General features: G+C 42.1%; 1 protein-coding gene across 1 annotated transcript; it reads right to left on the bottom strand.

Moving 5' to 3' along the window:
- Nucleotides 1–4318: 4318 nt before the first annotated feature.
- ippk (inositol 1,3,4,5,6-pentakisphosphate 2-kinase) lies at nucleotides 4319–22080 on the bottom strand. Its single transcript, XM_079511088.1, has 14 exons — nucleotides 21868–22080; nucleotides 18238–18297; nucleotides 13345–13440; nucleotides 13176–13242; nucleotides 12933–13051; nucleotides 11722–11811; nucleotides 11133–11191; nucleotides 10799–10871; nucleotides 10257–10409; nucleotides 9619–9736; nucleotides 9030–9165; nucleotides 7852–7954; nucleotides 6783–6862; nucleotides 4319–6270 (listed from the first exon to the last, which is right to left on the bottom strand). Exons 1-14 carry the CDS (start codon nucleotides 21946–21948, stop codon nucleotides 6039–6041), a joined length of 1467 nt encoding a protein of 488 aa, XP_079367214.1. The 5' UTR covers nucleotides 21949–22080; the 3' UTR covers nucleotides 4319–6038.
- Between the last annotated feature and the right edge of the window lie 1680 nt (nucleotides 22081–23760).

Here is a 23760-nt window from a genome sequence, read left to right as displayed (position 1 = left end):
GATCTACAAGCTCATAGCGCGCCACCGAGTGGCGCGCTACGAGCTTTGTAGGTCTGCTATTTTTGAAAAATCATGGAGGATTTAGAAGGATTTTTTAAAATTTTGAGGTCAGGCCTAAATGGGTCAAATGATAAGGGACAATATCGGTGGCACCCAACTGTAGGCGATGAACAAGTTCACGACAGGTCGCCATGCGACTCGTTGTGAGCTTCCACATCGGCTACTTGTATAAATGAAGGCTTATTCCTTCCTACGCACTCGGGTAGGATTCTGGAGGAGTGAAGACAGATTTAGACAACGATGACCTGGACGTTTCAGGAGTTAAAAGTACTTAAATGTAGCACACTAAAGATAAGTACTTTACTTAAAACAACCAATGTTCCCAGTAGGGATTAAATAAAAGTTTTGTCTCATCTGAATTCTTAACAGCAGAATTAATTTCAAGGTTCTTTTTGGCTCTTCATAGCCCTATGACTGCATGCACACACGCACACGCACACACACAATAGTGTTTAACTCTTTGTATCCCAGAGGTGATGCAATTGAGTCTAGAGACATAATCTTGTTTAGTCATTTAAGATCTAGTTTAGTTTGTTTAGATCATTTGACTGGTCTGTTTGGACCCAGTTTCCCGTTTTAAACTTTAGATTTCTTTAGATGTTGTAATCCATTTGGATCAGGTTTAGTCTGTTTAGATGTCGTTTAATCCATTTAGATCAGGTTTAGTCTGTTTAGATATGCTTCAGTGTTTGTTTAGACGCCAGGAAACAGAGGACTAAGGACTAACAGGGATGCTGCATGTGCTCTTGTCTCACTGTCCTTGTGTGAAATGAATCATAATGCAGTCAGACATTCATTACGTCACTCAAGAATTATGTTTAAAATGTTCAACAGACAACCCTACTTTGCTGTATAACAAGTTTTAACTCAGACAACAATAACCAAATCAACTTCCATTCTGTTTCTCGGACACCAAATAAAAAAACATGGTAGTCAACTCTTAAGATTAGCTGTCCAGCAATTATTTGTGGGAGAAATCGTGGCTTCTCCACAACCCCTTGCATCGTCAATTGTTAACATTGGTCATAAACTAAACGTCTTAGGTATTGCATGCTACTGTAGCTACAATGTAACTACAAGTTACATACAAGACGGTTACAGCCTCATGTGATCGTGATAAACTAGACTATGGTCCATTACATCATAATCATTTCCTGTGATATCAGATGCACACAGGAGAAGAGATAAGTGGTGTTCGGTCCCTCTGTGTGCCCGTCTCCACCCTCAAATCAACGTGTTCAGCTCCAATCGTGAACTGGAGTCATTATTTGGTTGTAAAGTTTTGCTTTGGTTTAAGGTTCTCAGTCTGACGTTCAGTTTAGTAAACAAGCCAGTAGGAACTTTGCAGCAGCATTGAACCTGATCACAGGCAGAACATTCAGTCTGCTGCTGGTTTGCGTTCTGATCAGGGACTCAGTCAACCTGGTTATCAAGACTCATAATGCACTCATAGCTTTAGCAATGCTTTGTACGTTGTGACAGACAGGCGAGACCAATGCATCCCCACACCCAGGTCCTACAGCGGCAACATCCAACCAATCGGCAGACATTTGGCGCGAGAGGCTTTGTAGTTGCACCACATGTTGACATGAATTTCTTTAATCGGTATGCAACTTGAACGGTGCTGAGAGAGACGGCACAACTGCCTTGTTTGGTTTTTATTTTATTATTTTTCCCCAGCATGTCTTTGTCAACCCATTATGACCTGGGAGTGAGAATGTGTAGATGAGACAGAGGGACACGTGTCTCAAGTGTTACCATTTAAAAGTGTCACACAGGAGGTTGAGCAGAGGACGGACACACCCGCAACAGCCCAGTGCCACAAACTACTGCTGCCAATACGCTGCTGATGTTCACCTGGTATCACAGGTCAAACTACTGCTACCAATACACTGCTGATGTTCACCTGGTATCACAGGTCAAACTACTGCTACCAATACGCTGCTGATGTTCACCTGGTATCACAGGTCTATACTGCTACAGGTCTGAGGTCCTCATAAGAAACCAGCTGTACTAGAGGTCCTGGTAGGATTTATAAAACAGCAGTACTGCAGGTACCAGGCACAGCAGTGTCAGTACTGCTGGACTGCTGGACATGAACTAGTTGTGATGACCCAACAGTTGATGGTTTTCATTGTAGTGTTCTAAGCAGAGACCTGTTCAGCCATTGGATACCAGGTGAATAACATTAGCTCAGTGGTTCTGAAAGTGGGGTCTGGCACTCCTAGTAAAATTTGTTCAAACTCTTTTCAATGTGGGGGTCCTTGATGTGAATATGTATGAGAACCACTACTGTACTAGCTGATAGAACTAGCAGTAGTCTGGAGCTGAGAATCAGTGTCCCATCCTCAATATAAACCAGTGATTCTCAACCTGTGGGCAGCCAGGGTTTTGCAAGTGGGCCCCCAAATAATAAAACTAAATATAGCCTATATAGGATTGTAATGATAATATAACTTAATATGAATATGTCAAATATATATCATGGTATATTTTCTTTCAAAATTATATTTTTATTGATAAACAGGAAGTGAAATTATACTATGTTGATTCCATTGATCCAAGCCGGAACACGATCAATTGATCCTTGCCCTGAAAACATTGCACGCAGCCATGTGAAGTGGCCAGATGGGTGGGCCGCATGTATTTTCAATATTTGAGTGGGCCCCGAAACACAAGGTTGAGATTCACCGTTATAAACATGGAGAGAATGTTGTTCAAGCAATTGAGGACGCTGACCCCCGATTAGCTCTACAAGATCACATTGTGATGGGACGCACAGTGAGCTTGTAGATCTATTATTTTGGGTGAGATTATAAATTAAGCATTGGAGAAAAGCAGACAATGGAGGTATTACAGAACGTTACATATCCTGTTACGGTTAAAGAAATTAAAGGTGAACTGTGGGACACAAGCAGTTTAAACCTCAACACATGCACGCACACACACACACACACACACAGCCATGACAGAATACATAGGCACTAACACACACCCTTGTGCAGGAGAGAAATGTGCTCAAACGCACAAACACCACACAACAAGCACTTATGGCACAAAACACAGCAGAGTAGCAGCTTCTGTCTGTCTGTCTGCTTACCTGTCTAACTGTCAACCTCTTCCCACAATATTAATAACATCATTATTAGAATACCTCTATGCAGTGTCCCCCTCACAATCAAGGTGTTAAACACTGCCCCCTAAAGGCAAATGGAAGGAACTACATGCGAAAAGCAACAGAAAAGTAGACTCCAAAAGTATGTCTCTTGTATTGTTAGTACATGACTAACTGCATAGTATTTATGTTAATCATAAATACTATGCTGTTAAATACTTTTGCATTTGTTTATTGACCTATTATTACGTTTAAAAACAAAGGGAGTGGTTTGTGCTCTTTGAGCTCATGTATTTACGTTTTAGTGCACCATTATGGATATTCACCATTTTACCGTACACATTCAAAGATCATATTTGGATGTTCGAGGGCGCTCATTTTCCCCCCATAATGTTTTTCGGGTGGGAAAACTTCAGTTTATTTTATATTTTTTAAATACAAAAGTTAAATAAAATTGGTGATCAAGTTCACAACGTTGTGAGCTATGTAATAAATATGTAGTAAATACTTGGGACCACAATGAGTGTACTGCACTCTATGGTTGTTATGTTATCAGTTTGTTTAAAAAAAATACATTTACCTTTACAGTTTGAATTAAACTACACATGATTCTGTTAACTTGTCCCATCCTTCAGGTAAGCTCAACCCTTTAAGCCCTATATACTTTATCATGATTAGCAAAACAGCAGATCCACAAGGCTCCTGTCAGCCAGCATAATTAAAGCTACCATCCTGGACTTATTTGAATGAGTTAAAGGGATATTTTAACCAATAATCTGCTGTCAGGTAGGACAGTGGTTCTCAGCCTTTTCAGGCTCACACCGCCTCATGTGACCTTGTAGATCAGCTATTTTCAAAAAAAATTACCTCTTATATTTTATTTGACAATTGGCCACTGTTTCACCGGTTTTTATAGTATTTTGTTAATTACATTTGATGCAATAATGATCTTTTTTCATTTATTTCTTAAAAAAAAGTTCTTAAAAGTCAGTAAATTGTCACTACTGTCATCGGGGTAGATGATGGAGTGAAAAAAGAAAAAACAAAAAAGAGAGAAACATGAGGGGGGAGGAGGTAACACACCCAAGGGTTGACAATGTTAAAGTTGTCTAAGCAGAGCGGAAGGTGCACCGGATTGGACACTAGATGCTTCGCCATCTTTATTGTCAGTACAAACAAACACAGTTTGGCGGTTGGTTTTTAGTTCCCACTAGTCGGATTCAAGTGTTGTTCTCCATGGTGATGACATGTAAACAAACGCTGTTAGCAACAGCATCCATGTTTCAACACAAAGTTCATGAGAAAAGGGGGTGCTCTCTCAAAAACTTAAACATGATCTTGGAATTTGGACGTGCGACAAAATAGCCGACACACAGAATAGTGCACTAAAAACACAAACGGGAAGTGAAGTTTGTCTTATGTATGAATCTGGTACGACCCAGACCTACAGTACAATCACTTTACCTAATATGGCCGAGGTCAGGAAATTACATCACTGATAAGTAAAGCCAAGGTTATTTCATCACTCATCAATTCACTCACTGGTTCTCACTGTGGGTTACAGGGACCACCAGGGGTCCAAATGGGCCCACATGGGTCTCTAACTAAATGAAAACTTGGGTTTTTACAGTAAGGGGTCCGAAGATTAAAAAAAATACTCTCATGCCCTTTTCCACCAAAAACAACTGGTTCTGGAACTGCTTCCGTTCTAGAAGATTCTTGGAACCTTGGTGCTTTCACGGAACCAGCAGCCATGTTTTTGGTTCCAGTTCTGAACCAATTCATTTTAAGTGGAAACACTCTGAACTGGTTCAATATTAGGCGGGAAAAAAGAGTTACAGACCCTAAAGTATCCTTTTGAACCCGTGGTGGGCTTCAGGGCAGACATTGAGGAACAGTGAATATGTTTTTCTGCCATTACTCCACCTTAGTCAGTGTTGCCATGGAGACTGCAGAGGAGGCGTGGCCAGGTTAGGATCTGGGGTCATCGCCACGTAAACCTCCTGGAGAACAATCAGTGCTCCGATTAAAAAAAAAGAAAAAATAAGCCCATTCATTTCCAATAAATAATATTAAAAATCAGACTAAAGAGACCAAAGAAAAAAAACATGACATCTTAATGAGATCGGCCCTCTGTGAGCTCTCATCGGTGTGGGCGTGGTGAGGGAAGGGTCAAGTTTTAGTTCTGATCCATTACGTTATAGTGGTACTGGTGACCCCCCCCCCCCCCCCCCAGGTGACCTGACCCCACACAGCACAGGTCGTAGGTTCGATCCCTGCAGACGTCATGCGACTGAGGTCGTAATAGAAGCAGTGTCATTCAAACCTACCGTCCTGTACCACACCCTATTAGCCAAAAAGAAACTCAGTTTATTGGCCAGACATCAGTAGTGTGAAGATTGTAACAGGACGTCCTGGGGGATATTTGTTTCCTCTGTGATTCCAACAGTAGAACTCTTCACACACACGCGCACACACACACACTTCGGGTTTTGACCTCAGTTCATTAATGTCCGTTGTCCATTGTATTTAGAATTCATTACTTGTTGGTTTTTTGTGGTAATCGTCTCTAGACGATTCCAGGTTGCCACTTCAACATGGCTGCCCCTCCGTGTGTCCGTCCATCCGTCTGTGGAGGACCGTGGTGGTTTAGCAGCAGCAATGGAGGTTCTTTTCATGCCTAATTTATGCCCCGTCGCAAAAAAAACAGCAGACATACAAGCTCGCAATCGTGCCACATCCACGACACTTCACACACGCGCCCTCGTGCGACAAAAATAGCAGACCTACAAGCTTGCGAAAGACCTACAAAGCGTTTGCAAGCTTGTGGGTCTGCTATTTTTTTTTGCCGCGAGCCGGTGCTTCAGACAGGGTGGAAGAGCAGGGTGCAGCAGTCTTCCTCCGGCTCTCTGTCCAGAGGATCCTTGGTTCTCAGGTAGAAGGAGACGATCTGGTGGTCCAGGAGCAGCTGGCGGGGAACGCTGTCGAACGGCTTGGGGTCCAGGTCCAGGATGGACATGGAGAAGGCGAACCGAGGAGCAGAGGACCTGGAGGAGCACAGGAGGAGGTCTCTGCCTTTCATCTGCCCTGACAGACTGCAGGAGGAGGAGACAGGGTTTAAAGCTAAATGGAATCTCTTGACTGAAAACTCTTGTTTATATTTTCTTTAACCTTTAGTTTTATGAAATATCCAAGACCATTAGGGTGTGATGGAAAATGCATTCTATAGCTAGTACGACCAATTCAAACTCTCTATTGCTAGTTCGAACACAATCTAACAATTACTAAAATAATTAGTTGTATACTCATTAGTACAATTCAAATTGTGTGCGAGTGAAACTCGATGGGAGATCTCTGCCTGCCTAGTGTCTACCGATACATCTGGTGATGTCTAAATGCAGTGTAGCTGCTTGAACAGCTAATAAACCTATGCCTACTGCGTAGGTTTGTTAGCTGCCAATCAGTATGATTGGTGTTCAGCCCAATCATCTGAAGGACCGCTCTAAATTATTTGCATTGGTTCTGCAGTTATGAATGGTGTCTACATTGACTTTAGAGGTCATCTGATCACGTGAGACCATCATGACCATGTCATCATCTTCCTCACCTTTCATCGTCTCCACAGGGAACCAAGGCAACCATGATGGAACAATCCTTTGCCGTCATGGCAACACGGTACTGATGAACCTGTACCAACACACACACACATTTTAACACACATTTTAACGATGTATTGTCCACATAAAGGAGAGAATACAAGGACAGAAATATTAGCGGTAACATTGTCTCCACCATGTGGCGACTGCAAAATTACAACAGAAACAGCGCAATACTTCTTTGCCAGTCTTTTTGGGTATTCCAAGTTGTTGAAACCCTCTAAAACCAGTCTGTGGGTATGTCCTAGGCTGCCAAATATAAAAACAAATAGTCTACACCTATAGCCCAGCTTTGAGATGGTATGTAGACATCATGGTTGGTATTTAATGACCGTGGTCATAAAAGCTTCCTCTGGGCTAGGGTCAAAGGTGCAGGCCATCTCTAATAGAGAGTCAGAGACACTTCCCTGGACTCTTCATCAAACACAACATCTGGTGTATTAACTGTCAAAAGGTGTAAAGATGTCTGTTATAGATACAGAGATGAAACACAGATGGAATGGCATGGGGATGTTTGTACAACCTGACTGAGGATGCATAATATTTTGATATGTCCTTTGCTACCTTTGAGTTCCACTATTCTATCATGGCGTGCGATGTACATACCTTAATGTATGCATGACAGCTATTCAAGACCCACACACACTGCTGCGCAGATGTAAACTGCGCAGCTTTCAGCCTTTATCGGATTTGCGGATCAGTGAATTTTAGACCACCGATCCGATATATCGTATCGGTGATCGGCCGATATACTGTATAGCACTATATATGCTACCGATTAATCGTGCATCCCTAGACGCAGCCCCTTTTGCTTCTCTCATAATGATAGCTCTATTTCTGATAATAAACAAATGTATAGCCGCACACTCGTAGCTGCCAATGCCAAATATTTTATTGTGGACACAGAGACTGAACCAACATTTCTGACAGACAAGCTGTCTTCTTCTTCAGGGTAGCTCTACTTCTGCACACACAAATTAAACTTTGTTTTGTATAGTGTAAATGTTTGTAGTGTCAAACCTTGGCTGCAGCGTAGTCTATAGAGCCATCGTCTTCAGCAGGACATTTCTGGATCCTCTCCAAGAAGGCTGCATTGTACGGTCCATCCAGTTGGAGACGACTCCTGACACACACACACACACACACACACACACACACACACACGTTTGTATACTATACTTATAATAATGTGAAGACATCTGATGATTTTACGAATGCCATTTTTATTAGAGATATTAGATGTCTTTATTATCGACATGGGAAAATTGTTTTGCTCAGGTCAATGCACTGATGACTTCCGCACACCCGGGTTTAATCTTACAGCAGGTTCGTATAGGTCCTGGCAGAGCAGCAAACGTTTGGAGAAGGAGGAGAGACCCGCACATCGCCACTTGCTGGTTCAAGAGTTTTATTTTAAATAAGAGTCATAGCAACGTTTCAGCCTTTCGGCCTTCTTCAGGCATGAAGATGCAATTGTTCATGTGTTACAGTATGTGTTGTTGCCATGGTTAAGAGTTGTGGGTGTTACCTGTCTTCAGGGTACAGTTTGAAGTGTTTTAGGTGTTGTTGCCATGGTTAAGAGGTGTGGGTGTTACCTGTCTTCAGGGTACAGTTTCAAGTGTTTTAGGTGTTGTTGCCATGGTAAAGAGGTGTGGGTGTTACCCGTCTTCAGGGTACAGTTTGAAGTGTTTTAGGTGTTGTTGCCATGGTTAAGAGGTGTGGGTGTTACCTGTCTTCAGGGTACAGTTTGAAGTGTTTTAGGTGTTGTTGCCATGGTTAAGAGGTGTGGGTGTTACCCGTCTTCAGGGTACAGTTTGAAGTGATTTAGGTGTTGTTGCCATGGTTAAGAGGTGTGGGTGTTACCTGTCTTCAGGGTACAGTTTGAAGTGTTTTAGGTGTTGTTGCCATGGTAAAGAGGTGTGGGTGTTACCCGTATTCAGGGTACAGTTTGAAGTGTTTTAGGTGTTGTTGCCATGGTTAAGAGGTGTGGGTGTTACCTGTCTTCAGGGTACAGTTTGAAGTGTTTTAGGTGTTGTTGCCATGGTTAAGAGTTGTGGGTGTTAGCTGTATTCAGGGTACAGTTTGAAGTGATTTAGGTGTTGTTGCCATGGTTAAGAGGTGTGGGTGTTACCTGTCTTCAGGGTACAGTTTGAAGTGATTTAGGTGTTGTTGCCATGGTTAAGAGGTGTGGGTGTTACCTGTCTTCAGGGTACAGTTTGAGATGCTGTTCCAGGCGGCGGTACAGAGGATGCAGACCTTCGATGTCCAAACTGTCCAACATCTGAGTGTGAAGAATCCTGGACAGAACGCAGTCTCTAGGAAGACCTGGACAACCTGCAGGGTCAAACAGTGCCATCATTCTCTTTCACGTAACTAAAGTCAAAGTAGAATTAGACCTCTCACAATTATTACATAATTGTCTAATAATGGCAATTATTTGAGATAATCGCAATTATTGTGTCATAGTCATAATCGTTTCTATGTTGAAAAATGTTCACACATAAAAAACCAAAGCAGAAATAGCTGATCTACAAGCTTTGTAACACGTAAGCTTGTAGAATTAATACATGTCTGAAATGTCTTTGTATATTTCAGTTATTTGACATATTTTCCCTGTGCATTTTTTATTACAAAGTCTAAAAGGACGGATAAGGCAGGCAGACACATAAATAGAGAGACAGGTAGACAGAGACACACAGGCAGGCAGACACATAAATAGACAGACAGGTAGACAGAGACACACAGGCAGGCAGACACATAAATAGACAGACAGGTAGACAGACTTACTGTTTCTGATCAGTTCTCTAGTGAGGAGGCTGGCCTCACAGAAGCCCCGCCCCTCTCCTCTCTCCAACCTCATCCCTCGCTCCTCCCCTCCAGTGTTCAGCAGAGCATTCACCAACACCTGTGTTTCATTATTATAATTAGTGTGATTCATTTTGATAATAATTAATGTCAACAGAGTACTTTCAATCAGTGCTGTAGTGAGTCTAGGTTCTTTCAGGGTCTATACCATAATTATTCCCTGCGCGACATGCGCACCTATAGGCTATACGCGTGTGGTCGAAATGATTAGCAGACGAGATAAGCTTTTTTCCCCCACACATTTCAGCACACTAAGCACTCTACCGGTATACGCTATACTACGCATATAGCGTATAACGGTAGAACACACCCTGTACTTGAAATTTGGGTAGAGCACAGCTGACCAGTACAACCACAGTCTTCTAATGTTGGTCACTGAGAGGAGCTGACCAGTACTGTACAACCACAGTCTTCTACTGTTGGTCACTGGGAGGAGCTGACCAGTACTGTACAACCACAGTCTTCTACTGTTGGTCACTGGGAGGAGCTGACCAGTACAACCACAGTCTGATACGATCAGTCACTGGGAGGAGCTGACCAGTACAACCACAGTCTTGTACCTGTATGAGGTCATTAAGAACAGCCTTGTTGGCCAGGTGACCATTGAGCCTGGGCGTTCCAGACAGGAAGTAAGGTCTGAGGTGCTGCAGGAGCGAGTTCAAATCCTGGAAGTCCTCACTGCCCTCTTTACCTCCGTATATACACTGACCACCCTGAGAGAGAGAGAGAGAGAGAGAGAGAGAGAGAGAGAGAGAGAGACTACCGTGAGAATCCTGGCCGGCAGACAGATCAGACCAGTGGTTCCAAAACTTTTCAGGTCGAGACCCAAAAGAGAGATTAGATGTTAGCCCAGGACCCCAAACTAGTAAAAATGGCAGATCTACAAGCATAGAGCGCATCGCTTTGTGGTGCCTTGCAAGTTTGTAGGTCTACTACTTTATTATTTTTATTTATGACATTTTAGATTTATATATATATTTTGAATATTGGAGAAGATTTTTACTCCAGTCGTTACCCACAAACATTGGTCCGTGACCCACAAATGGGGCCCGACCCACTGTTTTGGAACCAGTGGATTAGACAGACAGGATGTTCTACTCACCTTGAATATTTTAAAGTTATTTTGTGGTTCTTCTATCAAGTGTTTGATGGCAAAGTACATTCTTTGCTTGTTCCTAAAAAAAAAAGAAACACACACACAGTCAGTGGACTAATACCATTCCGACAAACATGTTAGGAAGGAAATATATGAATGTAAATCTTGTATAAGTAGTATATTAGTGCCAGTAATAGTAGTATAAGTATTATTAATGCAGTAGTATATATGTATGTTACATAAGTAACAGAATTAATATAGTATCATTAATACAGTACTATAGTGTCAGGTCGTAGACACTAGACAGTAATAGTATTCAGTGGTGCAGTAGATGTAGTACCCTGAGAACAGGTCTAGAGGGCAGTAGAGACTGGGTCTCTTCCACTTCCCGTTGGCCACCTGGAGAAACAACACAATAAATACTGTCACTTCAATGTGTCGTTTCTTACAACATAATACAACACTGTCACTTCAATCTGTTGCTAACATAATACACAATGGCCAATAATACAATTGGCCATTGCATATACTGACATTTAATGTGTGCATTAATCAAGTTCTAGTGTGTTCATTTGCTGGAATATACCAGCCTATGTAATAATCCTATGACTCTCATCACTGCATAGACTAGAACGGCCCACACAGGCAGGCAGGCGCCTGTGTGCAAACACACACACAATGTCATACAGATCATGTCACATGTGACCTACAACTAGTAAACAGCAAAGTTACCGAACATGTTTTGTACAGATTCACATGACATTACGGTCACATGACTTGATGTTTTACTACCCCACTTCCCATCTGACCTCAGCGATGCAATGTGTGTCTCCATCAATGATGAAGTACTGTTAACATTGGATTGTGTAAAGTTATATGTAACCGAATACCTTCCTTGCAATGTAAATATGTAATGTAACAATAGCTACCTTGTAGTGTTGATGAGTACAGAAGCGACATATCTTGGTTTTGATGTCTTTACTGACATGTCGAGCTGAAGGCAGGAAGCCACATTTAGGCTGAAAAAAACATATGCAAAACACACACACACACAAACACACGCACACACGTGAGTTTTGTGTTGTAAAACCACAGTGAAAGTAATTTGTTGAAACATCATCTGACTGAGCAAAAAACATTCAATTACTACAACCTCAACCCTATTCTGGGGGAAACATTAGCTGAAAATAACCGATCTACAAGCTCACAACACATTGCAACGTGATGGGTTGTGTGCCTGTAGATCCACCATTTACACCAAAGAGATTTGGTGCATAAGAAAAAGGGGGTAAATTGAGGGCCAAATACAGGGCCAACCCCCGATCAACTAAGTACTGTATTAGTTTACTAAGGACAGAGGGGTTAAATGGTTAACACATTCCTGTCTTGATGGAAAGACAGATAGAACAGAGAAGCTACTAGATAACATTGTAATGAGAAATTACATTATAGAACAGAGAGTAGCCTCATTCACACATGCACTGTTTATCATGGACGTTATCTAGATACTAATCAGTGAGGCTGCATGTGTGAATGCAAACGTCTGACTCGGTAGGACCTGACATGCAAGGGACTTTACGCTTCCAGCTGCGTTGAGTTAACCCACTAACATTAAGGGACTTTACGCTTCCAGCTGCGTTGAGTTAACCCACTAACATTCTACAAATGCCTTCTAAATCAGCAACTCTCAAATAATTTGTGCCAAACAAGGACCCCCAAAATGATATGCATTTGGTGACTCGTGAACACCCCAATGTGTGAACCAGCTTAGCTTGGAGTAATTTCTGCTGGGCCATGAACAGGACAATGCACTTAAATCAACTATTTACTGGGCTGTGTTGTTTAATGCTTCAGTGTTGTTGAAAGGGGAACAGTCTAATAGAAGTCGGCACACCAGTCCATTCACTGCTACCTTCGTTGTGTTGGCATCTTGCATAGGAGATTTTCCTTGTTAATTTGCCTCCAATGCAAAATATTTCCTAACAGCACGGCGCTGTTTTCTGGCTTAGTCAGCAACAACCTGGTCGCAGAGGCAATGCGACTTTCTATCTTTAATGAGCTCGCACACAGAGCCAAGGACACACAACAAGTGAGTGGGTGGACGTAGGAGCAGAGCAGCTGCATTTGTACTGTGTGGTACCTTTATCTCTATACAGAGAGGTTGTGTGTGTGTGGTCAGGTTGTATGGAGGCGAGGTCAGGTTTGGAAGGCACAGAGCGCAGCCACTGTAGATGTCCATCACCTTGTTACAGCGCCACTCTGCAACACACATAAGCATGCATTATGGTACAGCTTTGTTATGCCCTTATACTCTAAACAGCAACTGGAAGTAATGTATATATGTTTGGTGTTGAGAGTGTGTGTGTGTACACAGCTGTCTCACCTGGTCTCTGATGTTCAACTTTGATTGACAGCTGTCTGACAAACTCTAGAGGCAGTTTGACCACTTCCTGTAGTAAAACAAATAAAATAATAATAAAGTAATAAAATACAGCCATTCATTATTACTACTGGTGGTATTGTCGTGTGTGTGCGTGTGCGTGCATGCTTACTCCGCTGTGGACGAACTTGTCTCCCAGTAGAGGCCTCATGACGTTCTTACTGAAGTCAACAATGTTCTGGATGTGCCTGTAGGTCTGTTCTGTAGTCTGACAGTCAGACAGACAAGGAGAGAGACAGAGAAATAAAGGAAGAGACCGACCAACACACACACACTGTACATCTTGCAGAATATGTCGTCGGACGTGTCTCACAATTCTAAACCACTGGTTCCCAAAGAAGAAATCTAAGAAAAAACTAAGAAATTCCATTAATTAGAAAATAAATGTTTAAGAAGTAGTGAAAATAGCTGATCTACAACCTCACAAAGCAAATCAAGCAATGTATTGTGAGCTCGTTTGGGTCCATTTTGTTTGGGAACCACTGTTCTAAACCCTTTGAGCAAGGCACTTCTACCGAGTTCCTGGGTTGGTGGTTTCATTATACAAACTAAAGATAAATGTTCATATCATCTCTGTCGGGTGGAAACCTCATATGTCCAAAACTGTTACTTTTCTAATTCAAAAGTAGCAGATCTACAAGCTCGAAGCACGACGCTGTAGTATGATCAAGTAGGGCGTTCATTTACGGGGGGGGGGGGGGAAGATAAGAGGTTTCTGCCAGACAGCAACGATATTCATTCTGCACATCCTGGTAAGCTGGTTGGCTTCCCGGTAAAGTAACAAAGGAAAGATGCAATAACCGTAATAACTAGTGATGTCACTCACTAACTCAAAGATAGTCATCTGGATCTGCCATTTTAAGCACGATCAAATTACGGTCCTGTTGCGCACCGTCTACAGCAGCTATCATATCGTTGCAGAAACCGCTTATCTCCTTATTCTAACCTTATTTCACAAATTAATGCCCTACTTGATCATAATTTTGTGTCACACAAAAGCATCAAAAGTACCAGATCTGCAAGCTTGAAACTTGAGCTTGTTGATCTACTTTTAAATTTGAATCCTGAAAAGTAACTAACTGTAACCTCATATGAGGTTGCCACCCGACAGAAACTATATTAATTCAAACTGCATATGCTGTGTCAGGGCACCAAATGATATATTTTACACTTTAAACAGCACATCACTTTATCAACAACATGACTGGCTTGCCTTGATCAGCTGTTGATGGACCTGCTTGAAATAACAACTACAGCAGTTTGAATGCATTCCACAATGAACATTCCACATTTGCTCAACAGTTAAATATTGATACATTAAGCATGATTTACATTCAGTTGCTCATGCCGTGCATCAAAAATAGTAGATCCACAAAGCTGTGAGCTTGCAAATCTGCTATTTTCGGTACGTAACCAAGTATAAAACAGGCATTAGGACCCATAAAACAAAGTTGTGGATGGTGTGGAAGTTAGCTTCTAAAAAGCAAGTGGGAAACAAACACACAATACTCTGTCTGTGTTCATCCTAGAAACACCATTCAAACGTTGGTTGTGTTCAGCAGAACATCCACTTTTCATTGGGGGAATTACCACTAAGCAGTTTATGCTGAAACCCAATCGATGGATGCTTGCCATCCTCCGAGAAGAGAATACACTTCTGTTGCAAGAACAGGATCAGCTAGCCAGTACTGAACTATTCCTTCTCTGATGTACTGAGCAGTGTGGAATGTGAAATCTGCGTTACCGTACATATACATAGGTAAATAATAAATATTGTTGCAGTCGGGCAGAAACTATGCGTCTCCGTATTTTATTTGTGAATTAATGACCGGTCCTAGATCATACTACAGCATCACAACAATATAAAAAGTAACAAACTCAAAACTCGGCACAAAGCGAGTCGACGCGATTTGAGATTGTACTTTTCCTATTTTTGAATCCTGAAAAGTAACAGATTTGGGCATAATAATTATGACTATGACGTTTCCGCCGGACAGACGATACAAAGCTCCCATCAAGATTCAGTATCAGCAGATAGGCACGGAATATTAAATGACTCCGATCGGGGGCAATAATTAATTTGTAAGGGATAATCATGAATGTCTTCATAAGTATCTTCATGAGTGCCTTGAAATGGACATCTAACTCACTGAGTTCACTAATTAGTCCATGGGCCAGACCAGAAGTGAGGGACATTTTTGGTGGCAAAATCTATTTGCAACCATTTTGTTTGCTGGGTCCATATAAGTACTTTGAGTCATGATAGCATTTTCAAATGAGTAGCTTTAATACTTTTTTGGGACAATCATTGTTTCCCCATTAACTCCCCTTATATGCAGAGTAGGATTTTGTGCAGTTTACTGTAGATGTTATGTTACAATTAAGTTTATTCACACTTATAATTATACACACACACAAATGCTATGACATATAAGAAATTACTATAACTTTGCTTTACTTAACTTAGAAAGGTGAGTCTATGTTTGTGATGTATAGAAATTAATCTGTTACCATGGTGCAATCATGTCGAAATAAGGACATTTCTACATTTAGTCAATGATTATCTTAGTCTCTCTTAGACTCTGAGTCTATACATGTCCTGAAATTCGTATCTTGCCATGACTAAATTATTCAACCTTTTGTCATTTAGAATATTTGCATAAATTATGAAATAATTAGGCTGAAACCCATAAATAGCTATTATGTTTTGCTTTACATTTATTGAGAAGGATCTTACAGTCTAAAGTCTGTTTTGAGGTCCATACAATAATGTCTTGTCATAATTAAGTTAAATGTAACCTTGATGACTTTAATCCTGGGGCAAGCCTTGGTTTGGCTACTTTCAATAATAATAATAATGAATTGCATTTTATAGCGCTTTCCAAGTGCTCAAAGTGCTTTACAAGTCAGTGGAAGTTGCTCAGTGGCGTTTTGAAGCACCCGGAAGACTGACGGAAGTCCCTCCTCCGGACCTCAACTTTGAGGTCCGGGGTGACGTATGCAACCGAGCGCTCAATGTTAAAGCCCAGCTGCACGGGGTTTCCCGGTCATGAATCCACGGGTCCGCCTGTAGTCCCTCCTCCTACCAGTAGGACCCAGACCTTCAACGTTGAATAGCCTCACTGGCCCCTTGGTTTAAACCCTCACCAGGCGCACCTCTTCTACTACAGTGAACAGTAGAGTGACTGATGTTAGTCTGCCTCAAGTCAAACGTTACTCTTTTACCTGCTTTTTACTAACACTAACATTACAAAGATGCAGAACATCGAGATGAACCTGTTTAGTTTATGGCTGGTCCAACAGTAGTGGCAACATTCCCCCCCAAAAAAGAAAAAAAAACGGAATGTCAAAATATCCACCGCGGGGCCTGAGACCAGAGCCATTGAGTAATGGTTGAGACGAAGCAGTGAAAGGTCCTGAAAGATACATAACGTCAGTCTTACCCAATACCCAATCTTTCTGTTTTATGAACACATGGCTGCTGTACTTTATACATCATACTAAGAATTTAAAGTAAAGAAAAAAATCACACCCGTGTGAACTCGAGAGCAAGGTCTTATATAGCCTGATCAGCTGTGGTCTGACGTAATGTCAGTGACCATAGTAACCATGCTAATTTTTTTGGTACGAACACGGGTACACGGGTACAAAGCCAGTTGTTGTAGTGGTTTACACCGCTCAAAAAAAAAAGAGGTGCGCCTGGTGAGGGTTTAAACCCCGCAGCTATGTCGAGTCCGCCTACAGGAAATACGTAAGCTGCGACCATGAGACCCGTTTCTGAATTTGTCTATAGCCGTCTCCATATATGAAGATCAGGACACTGACCTCATCAAACCCTGGATAGCCATACATGGAGAAGACAGGATCATCACCTAGATCTGCATATATGGAGCTTCAAAACTGGAGCTGACCTGTTCTGACATTCCATATGTTGATCCTTCCCTACCCGTCCTTCCTCTTCGATGTCTCCCTTTTGACCGATACCTGTCCAAGTGTCCATTCAAACTCTAGACGGGCCTGCCGCAAAGTTATTGCCCAGCAGCCGGCAAAAACTAAAGTTCTCAACAGGCCTGAAAATCAAGGTGCTCCATATATGGCCAGTACAGAATTTATTCCATATGTTGATCTGACCCCCCATGCCCAGCAATCTGAAATTCATAGTCATTTGGGCTCCTAACTGATATGACATATGACATCTCTTATTCTTATAGCTATGCTGATTTTAGACTGGATGCGTGGGCCACCAGCACAAATGGCTGTGCTGGAACTTGTGTACGGACCTGCAAGCTTTCAGACTGCTCCTGCCTTGCCAACAAATTAAAGTGCACAGAAATGTGCAAGCTACAAACCTGTAGCAATCAGAAGGAAGAGGAGGAAGATGAAATTAAACTGATCGATTATGTGATGATAATGATGAAGATGATGAATACTGAATAATTGATATTGATATGACAGTGATGGTTATGATGTTCATTGATTAAATTGAGTGAAAGACAGATAATTCTTCATTTTTCCCTCTGTATGACGTGTTTTATTCAAAAAACAGTTAGGCGATTTTTCATTCTGTGAATCTATGGTTGGTGTCTTTGAAGGCTGATAACTGCAACTAAGCTACCACTTAGGAACTGCTATCATGTTGAAATATTATCTAGGGATATAGACCTTTTCAAAAAAACATGATAGCATTTGCCACCTTGAATGTCCCTCATTAGTGAAGATTCTGGTCTGGGCCCATGGACTAAATGTGCTGGGACAGTGTTCCCTCTGAGTGTTCAGTGCCAATGGGTGTGTTCTCAAACTGTATTATTATAATTATAACACCACTGAACCTCACGAGATGAGACATTATCATTTCTGATTATGTTATTAGAGTATTGTTTGATTGTTGTTGTAGAAATAGGTGAGAATTGTCTATTTTCACATTCACCCCAGAATAGGGGCGCTAGGGTTCAAGTTGGTTAATCACAACAAACAAATGCACACACACACTCGCTCTCTCTCTCACCTGGGGAGCGTTTTCAGAGTCTTCCGTCGAGTATTTCAGTAACCGTAGAACCCTGGAATGCTGTTGACAGGAGAGACAATGTGAGTCACAGTGGCTTTGTATTTTCTACTTTATGTATTTTGGACGGTTTAACAGAGGGAAGCACACCTTGATTTCTGTCTACAGGCTAATGCAGGTTTACTATTACTGGTACTGTACTCTACTGCTAACTGACTCATGCTTGTATCATGCACCAGCATCTGGGATGGAAGTGACTCATATGAAGGTGTTAACGTTACGGTATCGCAAACACCATTCTCTCACTGTGACTCATAAATGTCACTCTGTGTGTCACTGTGTGTTCATTCATGCATGCTGTTGATTTCTTCTTGGACAATGTTGTGTTGTTCAAACAAGCAATATGTTTTTTCTTAACCCATTTAACCCAATACGTTGTTTTGTTATATCTTTCAAGCTGGGAACCCTGTCCAATGCGTCATTAGTGTCAGACTATTGTTAGTGCTTAAATTGATTAAAAACATATAAAATCTTGCAATAACTATTCTCCCCTCCGATTGGCCAGCGATTCAGAACTCTTCCCAAGGCATTTGTGCGCTTTGCCCTCATCTGATTGGACAGTAGTCTATACGAGTACACGGTGACATGCCAAACAGAACTCTTCTAATCAAACAATATTCCTATAGAGATACAAGGCAACCACACTCGCAATTTCGCAGGATTGCATCTTTCTAGTTTCAGTTGTTGCTCTATATCGCTGTTGTCGGGCAGAAGGTGAACCTCTTTTTAACTTTGTGAATTTTTCCCCCCGTAAATTATCACCCTACTTAGTTGATCATACTACACTACAGCGTCACACAAACGCATCACAAGTACCGTTTTGAGCTTGCTGCAGATCTGCTACTTTTTTTTTTAATCCTGAAAAGTAACTGTTTTGCACATAAGGTTTCCACCCGACAAAGATGATATATAGCAACATATTTGTATGGTTTGTTTTGTTTTTCAGAAAACTTAGTTTGGGGGCGCCCGCAGGCCAAGTGGTCCAGGCGCATGCCACATATGGGCTTTGGCCTGACAGCACGTCCCGTGTTCGAGTCCCGTTCATGACGACCTTTCCTGCATGTCTCTTCCTAGCCGCAATTTGCAACTCTAGATTTCTTTTATAATGGGATGAATCTACAGTTGCAATACCCTCCATTGACTCCCAATTCATCCAATTTGCCTTTGCGATCTGCTTGTATTAAACGATGTTAAACTCACCAACATTGCAGCTCTAGGCCTAGCTTGAATTGTCCTCTTTCAATCTGCCAAGCTTTTGTTTCATAAAAATCCACCGTAGACATGTTATGAGCTACTTTCTGTCAAGAAATTCTGTGCAGGTTATTGGAGTTTAGAAGCACTTGTTTTTATTAACGGGTCGCGCTTCTGCCTCTTGCATTATGTGCAAATTCGTAACAGGTGGTACGCAGGGCCGTTCAGTGACTTTGACGAGTGCTTCCAAACTCCAATCACCTGCACGGAAGTTCTTGACAGAAAGTAGCTCATAACATGTCTACGGTGGATTTTTATGAAACAAAAGCTTGACAGATTGAAAGAGGATAATTCAAGCTTGGCAGAGCTGCAATGTTGGTGAGTTTAACGTTGTTTAATACAAGCAGATCACAAAATCAAATGGAGGTTATTGATTCATCCCATTATTAAAAAAATCTAGAGTTGCAAATTGCGGCTAGTCTCTCTCCCTCTTTCCTGTCATTCTTCACTTGTATCTATCAATAAAGGCAAAAAAATGCCAAAAACAAATCTTAAAAAACAAAAAAAAACTTAGGTGGGGTCTGGGGACCAGCAGGGGTCCTTGAGGGGGCACCAGGGGGCCTTCTTCAGCAAAATGAGGAGCAGTTTAATTTCACAATTATTTCACCAGCTAAAAGTTAGAGCCCAGTGAGAGAATGTAAAATAATTAGTTTTCCAGGTCAGTTTTCACTCTCTCCACCAACAGAACAATGTAGAGTAGACAGATGTAGAAATTCCCTGGCATTACATTTCAAATGGTGTATGTGGCCAGTGTGTAGAAAGAGAACGTGACGTCACACCATTGAAAGTAATAGCTGAGAACCTCACAAGATGGCGCCACCTGTCCATTGAACTCAATGGAGGAGGGGAGGGTGAGTCGCTTCTCGCTTGATCTATGTTATCAGTTTGGTGGTTCTTGGCATGAACAACACTTTTGAATCACTGGCTTTATTCACTTTAACAACACAAAACCGAAGTTTGACTCAACCTGAAACCTTCAATGTCACAGATTTCATTTAAGGAAAATTCACTTCAAAGACATGGACAAAGTTATCCACGTTAGCCGGGGAAATGATCAGTCATTCTATATTCATATTTTTTACTCAAATTACACTTTTAACCACTTAAGCCCTACTTTATACTTGGGCTAATCGAAAATAGACAATCCAAAAGCTCACAGCTTGTAAATCTGATCTTTTCAAAACATTTAAAAAGAAACATGAAAAATTGTTAGCACTCAGGAATAAAGTATTATGACGTTAGCACTTCAACGTGTTAAGCTAACGGCTACAACAAAACAAAGGATACATAAGTGACGTCACATCGCCATAAGTGCGTGTACGGACTTTTTCGTCGCGAGACCCCGTTTGTTAAATTGCTGCTAAATAACAATGACGCAATCCCAACATGGGGGGGAAGTAAAAGTTTTCCACATAGATGTCTATGCTTTTCCTCGTTTGCAAATGCGTTATTTTCTGTCCGTTTCGACTCGAGTGCACTTCCTCTACTTTACGCATGCATGTGACGTCACAGACTAACACAATCATTTATATCCTAGGATGTGCCGCTAAATAAACGCTAAGCTAACATGCTAACACCCTACACAGAGGGAGTTGAGCTCTTTAAAGCTTGCCATTATCACTTTGTCAACTTTTTGTCAGCGGTTATGTCGCGACGTGTCGTGAACAGCACACACCGTGCGACACTTTGAGCGACATTCTGCGTTAATTAACAAAAGTTTAGCGCCTACAACATAATAACATTCTCAATTTAAACTCACAACAAGTTAGCTTATTAGCCTAGCCCCAGCTCTGCCCTCACCCTTGCCGGGACTCTAGTCTGTATCCGTGCCATACGCAGCAGAACTGGGGTGCCTGGCGAAAAGTTGGGTTTTGTACAGATTTTCCACCGCCGTATCGCAAATGTTAAGTGACTGACATGTTCGCACAGATGTCTGTAGTAAAAACGGGGTGATATTGATACGTGGTGATTTTCCACAGTGAAATAATAACGGTTTGTTGACCGCCTGGTTAAGAATTTCACACGGAAGCGCGCTCCCGATCAGCAGCGGGCTGCCGTGCTTTTGAATGTGAAATTCTGAACAGGCTTTTCAAAGAAAACGATTAAAGCAGTCGTCCCACAGCGGAACGTCCGTTTTATCACCCCGTGTTTGTTACAGACATTCGTAGAAACATGCAAATACCTTTAGATTTTCGATACGACCGGAAAATAGACCCGAAATGCAACTTTTCGCCCGGCAGCCCCAGTCCTGGACGGACATTGTCCCGGGGAGCTACAGCGATGCTTTTAGCCATATAGCCGCTATGCTAGCGGTTGTCTGACCTGCAGGTGTGAGACCACCAGACTCTTGTTTCCCTCTCCGTGGTATTTCCAGTCGTTCTCGTCCATTTTATCCAGTTCCATAACAACGCAGACCAGACGGCCGCTCGCTTGACAACAGGCTGCTCTGTTAAACTACAGACAAATACACCTCACTACAGCCCAACGTCTGTACTCTCTATGTCTGGCTGCTGGAAAACTAACCAACTGCTAATAGTCTGCTACTAGACTATACTACCACTTTAAGAGAACGGCCCGCCTTCTCCCTGCTCTGCTCTGCTCTCATTGGACGGAGAAGCTGTCAATCCTCTACCACTGCCTGCCCCGGCCTGCCCCTAAAGGAAAAAGTTTGTTTCCAAGGTCCCATGCTCTGAAAGGACCCAAAGGACCTATGGCAAGGACAGTCCAGTCCCTCGCTGTGATTGCTTCGTGCCGTGGACCAGTTGGTTGCCAAGAGGAACAAAGTTTGTTAGTCAAATCATGTTTATATTCACATTCGTAAATCTGTCTGTCTGTCTGTCTGTCTGTCTTTCCATTTGTCTTTCTATCTATAGGGGAGAGAACAGGTGGTGCGGTGGAGGTGTGAACAGAGCACCCCCCCCAGCAAGAGCTGTGGCATTCCACAAGGAAGCATACTAGGGACTTTAATGTTCCTAATGTCAACGACATGACATCAGCCTGTGACTTAAATTTGTTCTTGTTCGCAGATGACTCTGCTCTGCTGGTCTCAACAGGAGGATAGGAGTGTGTGTGATGTTTGGCAAAATGTTTAGGAGTGATATAAACATGTTTGTTTGTTTTTTGCAACACTTTTCTTCATTTTGTTGAGGAAATGCAGAGCCAGATCACTCATAGCATCTCTGAGGATAGAATTCTGGATGAGCAGGACATGTGCAGCATTTTGTACAAAACGGGCCACTCCTGAAGACTTTGGAAGGCAATCTTAGCCAATCAGTGTAGAATCTGAGAAATCAAACAGACTCGTCTTGATCACATGACTACAGAGATCATGTATACCGATTTGCATGAGATTTGGATGAAATCTGTGCGACTAATATAAACAATGTGTTTTGCAGAAATCGGCCTCATGGTGGCGCTATAACCGGCAGATGTAGAGGGATGCAGGGAAAATGTTTTTCCATGGCCTCTAGGGAGTGCGCATACAAAGTTGTACACAGATCGATGCAGTTATAGGTAAAAACAGGAATTGCCCTGTTATAGCGCCAGCATGAGGCTGGTTTGGAAAATAAATTGTGTCATGTCGTCCTCAGCCTAGTGTAAATGTGCGTGTATAATTTCACGGAAATTGCACACTGTGTTTGTGATTTGTGGCATTTTGTTCGAAACGGACCAATCATGTGAGCTTTGGAAGCGAATCTTAGCCAATCAGGAAGGAAGATGGGAAATGGTGCAGATCCGTGTTGATCACATGACTATGGAGATAGTGTATACCGAATTGTGTGATGTATGGATAAAATGTGTACGAGTAATCTACAGAAATGTGTTTTGCCTAAATCGGCCTCATGGTGGCGCTATAACAGGCCGTTGAGGAATATTTGGGGCAGAGGTTCGTCGTTGGCATCCAGAGAGTGTGTGTGCAAAGTTTGGCATGGATCGGGCCAACGGTGCCGGAGATTAGCTGGTAACAGACGGACGGAAGGAAGGACGGACGCACACACACACACACGGACGGAGTGCAAAACATACTCTCTCCCCATGCCTTCGGCCTGGTGGAGACAAAAAGCCTCCGCTTCAAAAAGACCTCAGCGCTGAAATCGGTAGAATCTGCACCTGGCTCGCTGATAACATCTGGGTAAAACGGAATCCATTCTCTTTGGGTCAAATAGAAATCTCATCAACCAACTGTCTAACCCAACCAAAGAAGATTTTTGTACA

The sequence above is a fragment of the Electrona antarctica genome (genome assembly GCF_951216825.1).
Source record: "Electrona antarctica genome assembly, chromosome: 9".
NCBI lineage: Eukaryota > Metazoa > Chordata > Actinopteri > Myctophiformes > Myctophidae > Electrona > Electrona antarctica.
This window is presented reverse-complemented; position numbering and strand designations above follow the sequence as displayed.

Excerpts from the sequence above, each read along its gene's own strand:
- ippk (XM_079511088.1), bottom strand. The coding sequence starts at position 21,948 with ATGGAACTGGATAAAATGGACGAGAACGACTGGAAATACCACGGAGAG. Across the intron at positions 13,441-18,237 it reads ACTCTGAAAACGCTCCCCAG|ACTACAGAACAGACCTACAG; the intron begins GTGAGAGAGAGA and ends TCTGACTGTCAG. Across the intron at positions 6,271-6,782 it reads CCCTGTGGAGACGATGAAAG|TCTGTCAGGGCAGATGAAAG; the intron begins GTGAGGAAGATG and ends CTCCTCCTGCAG.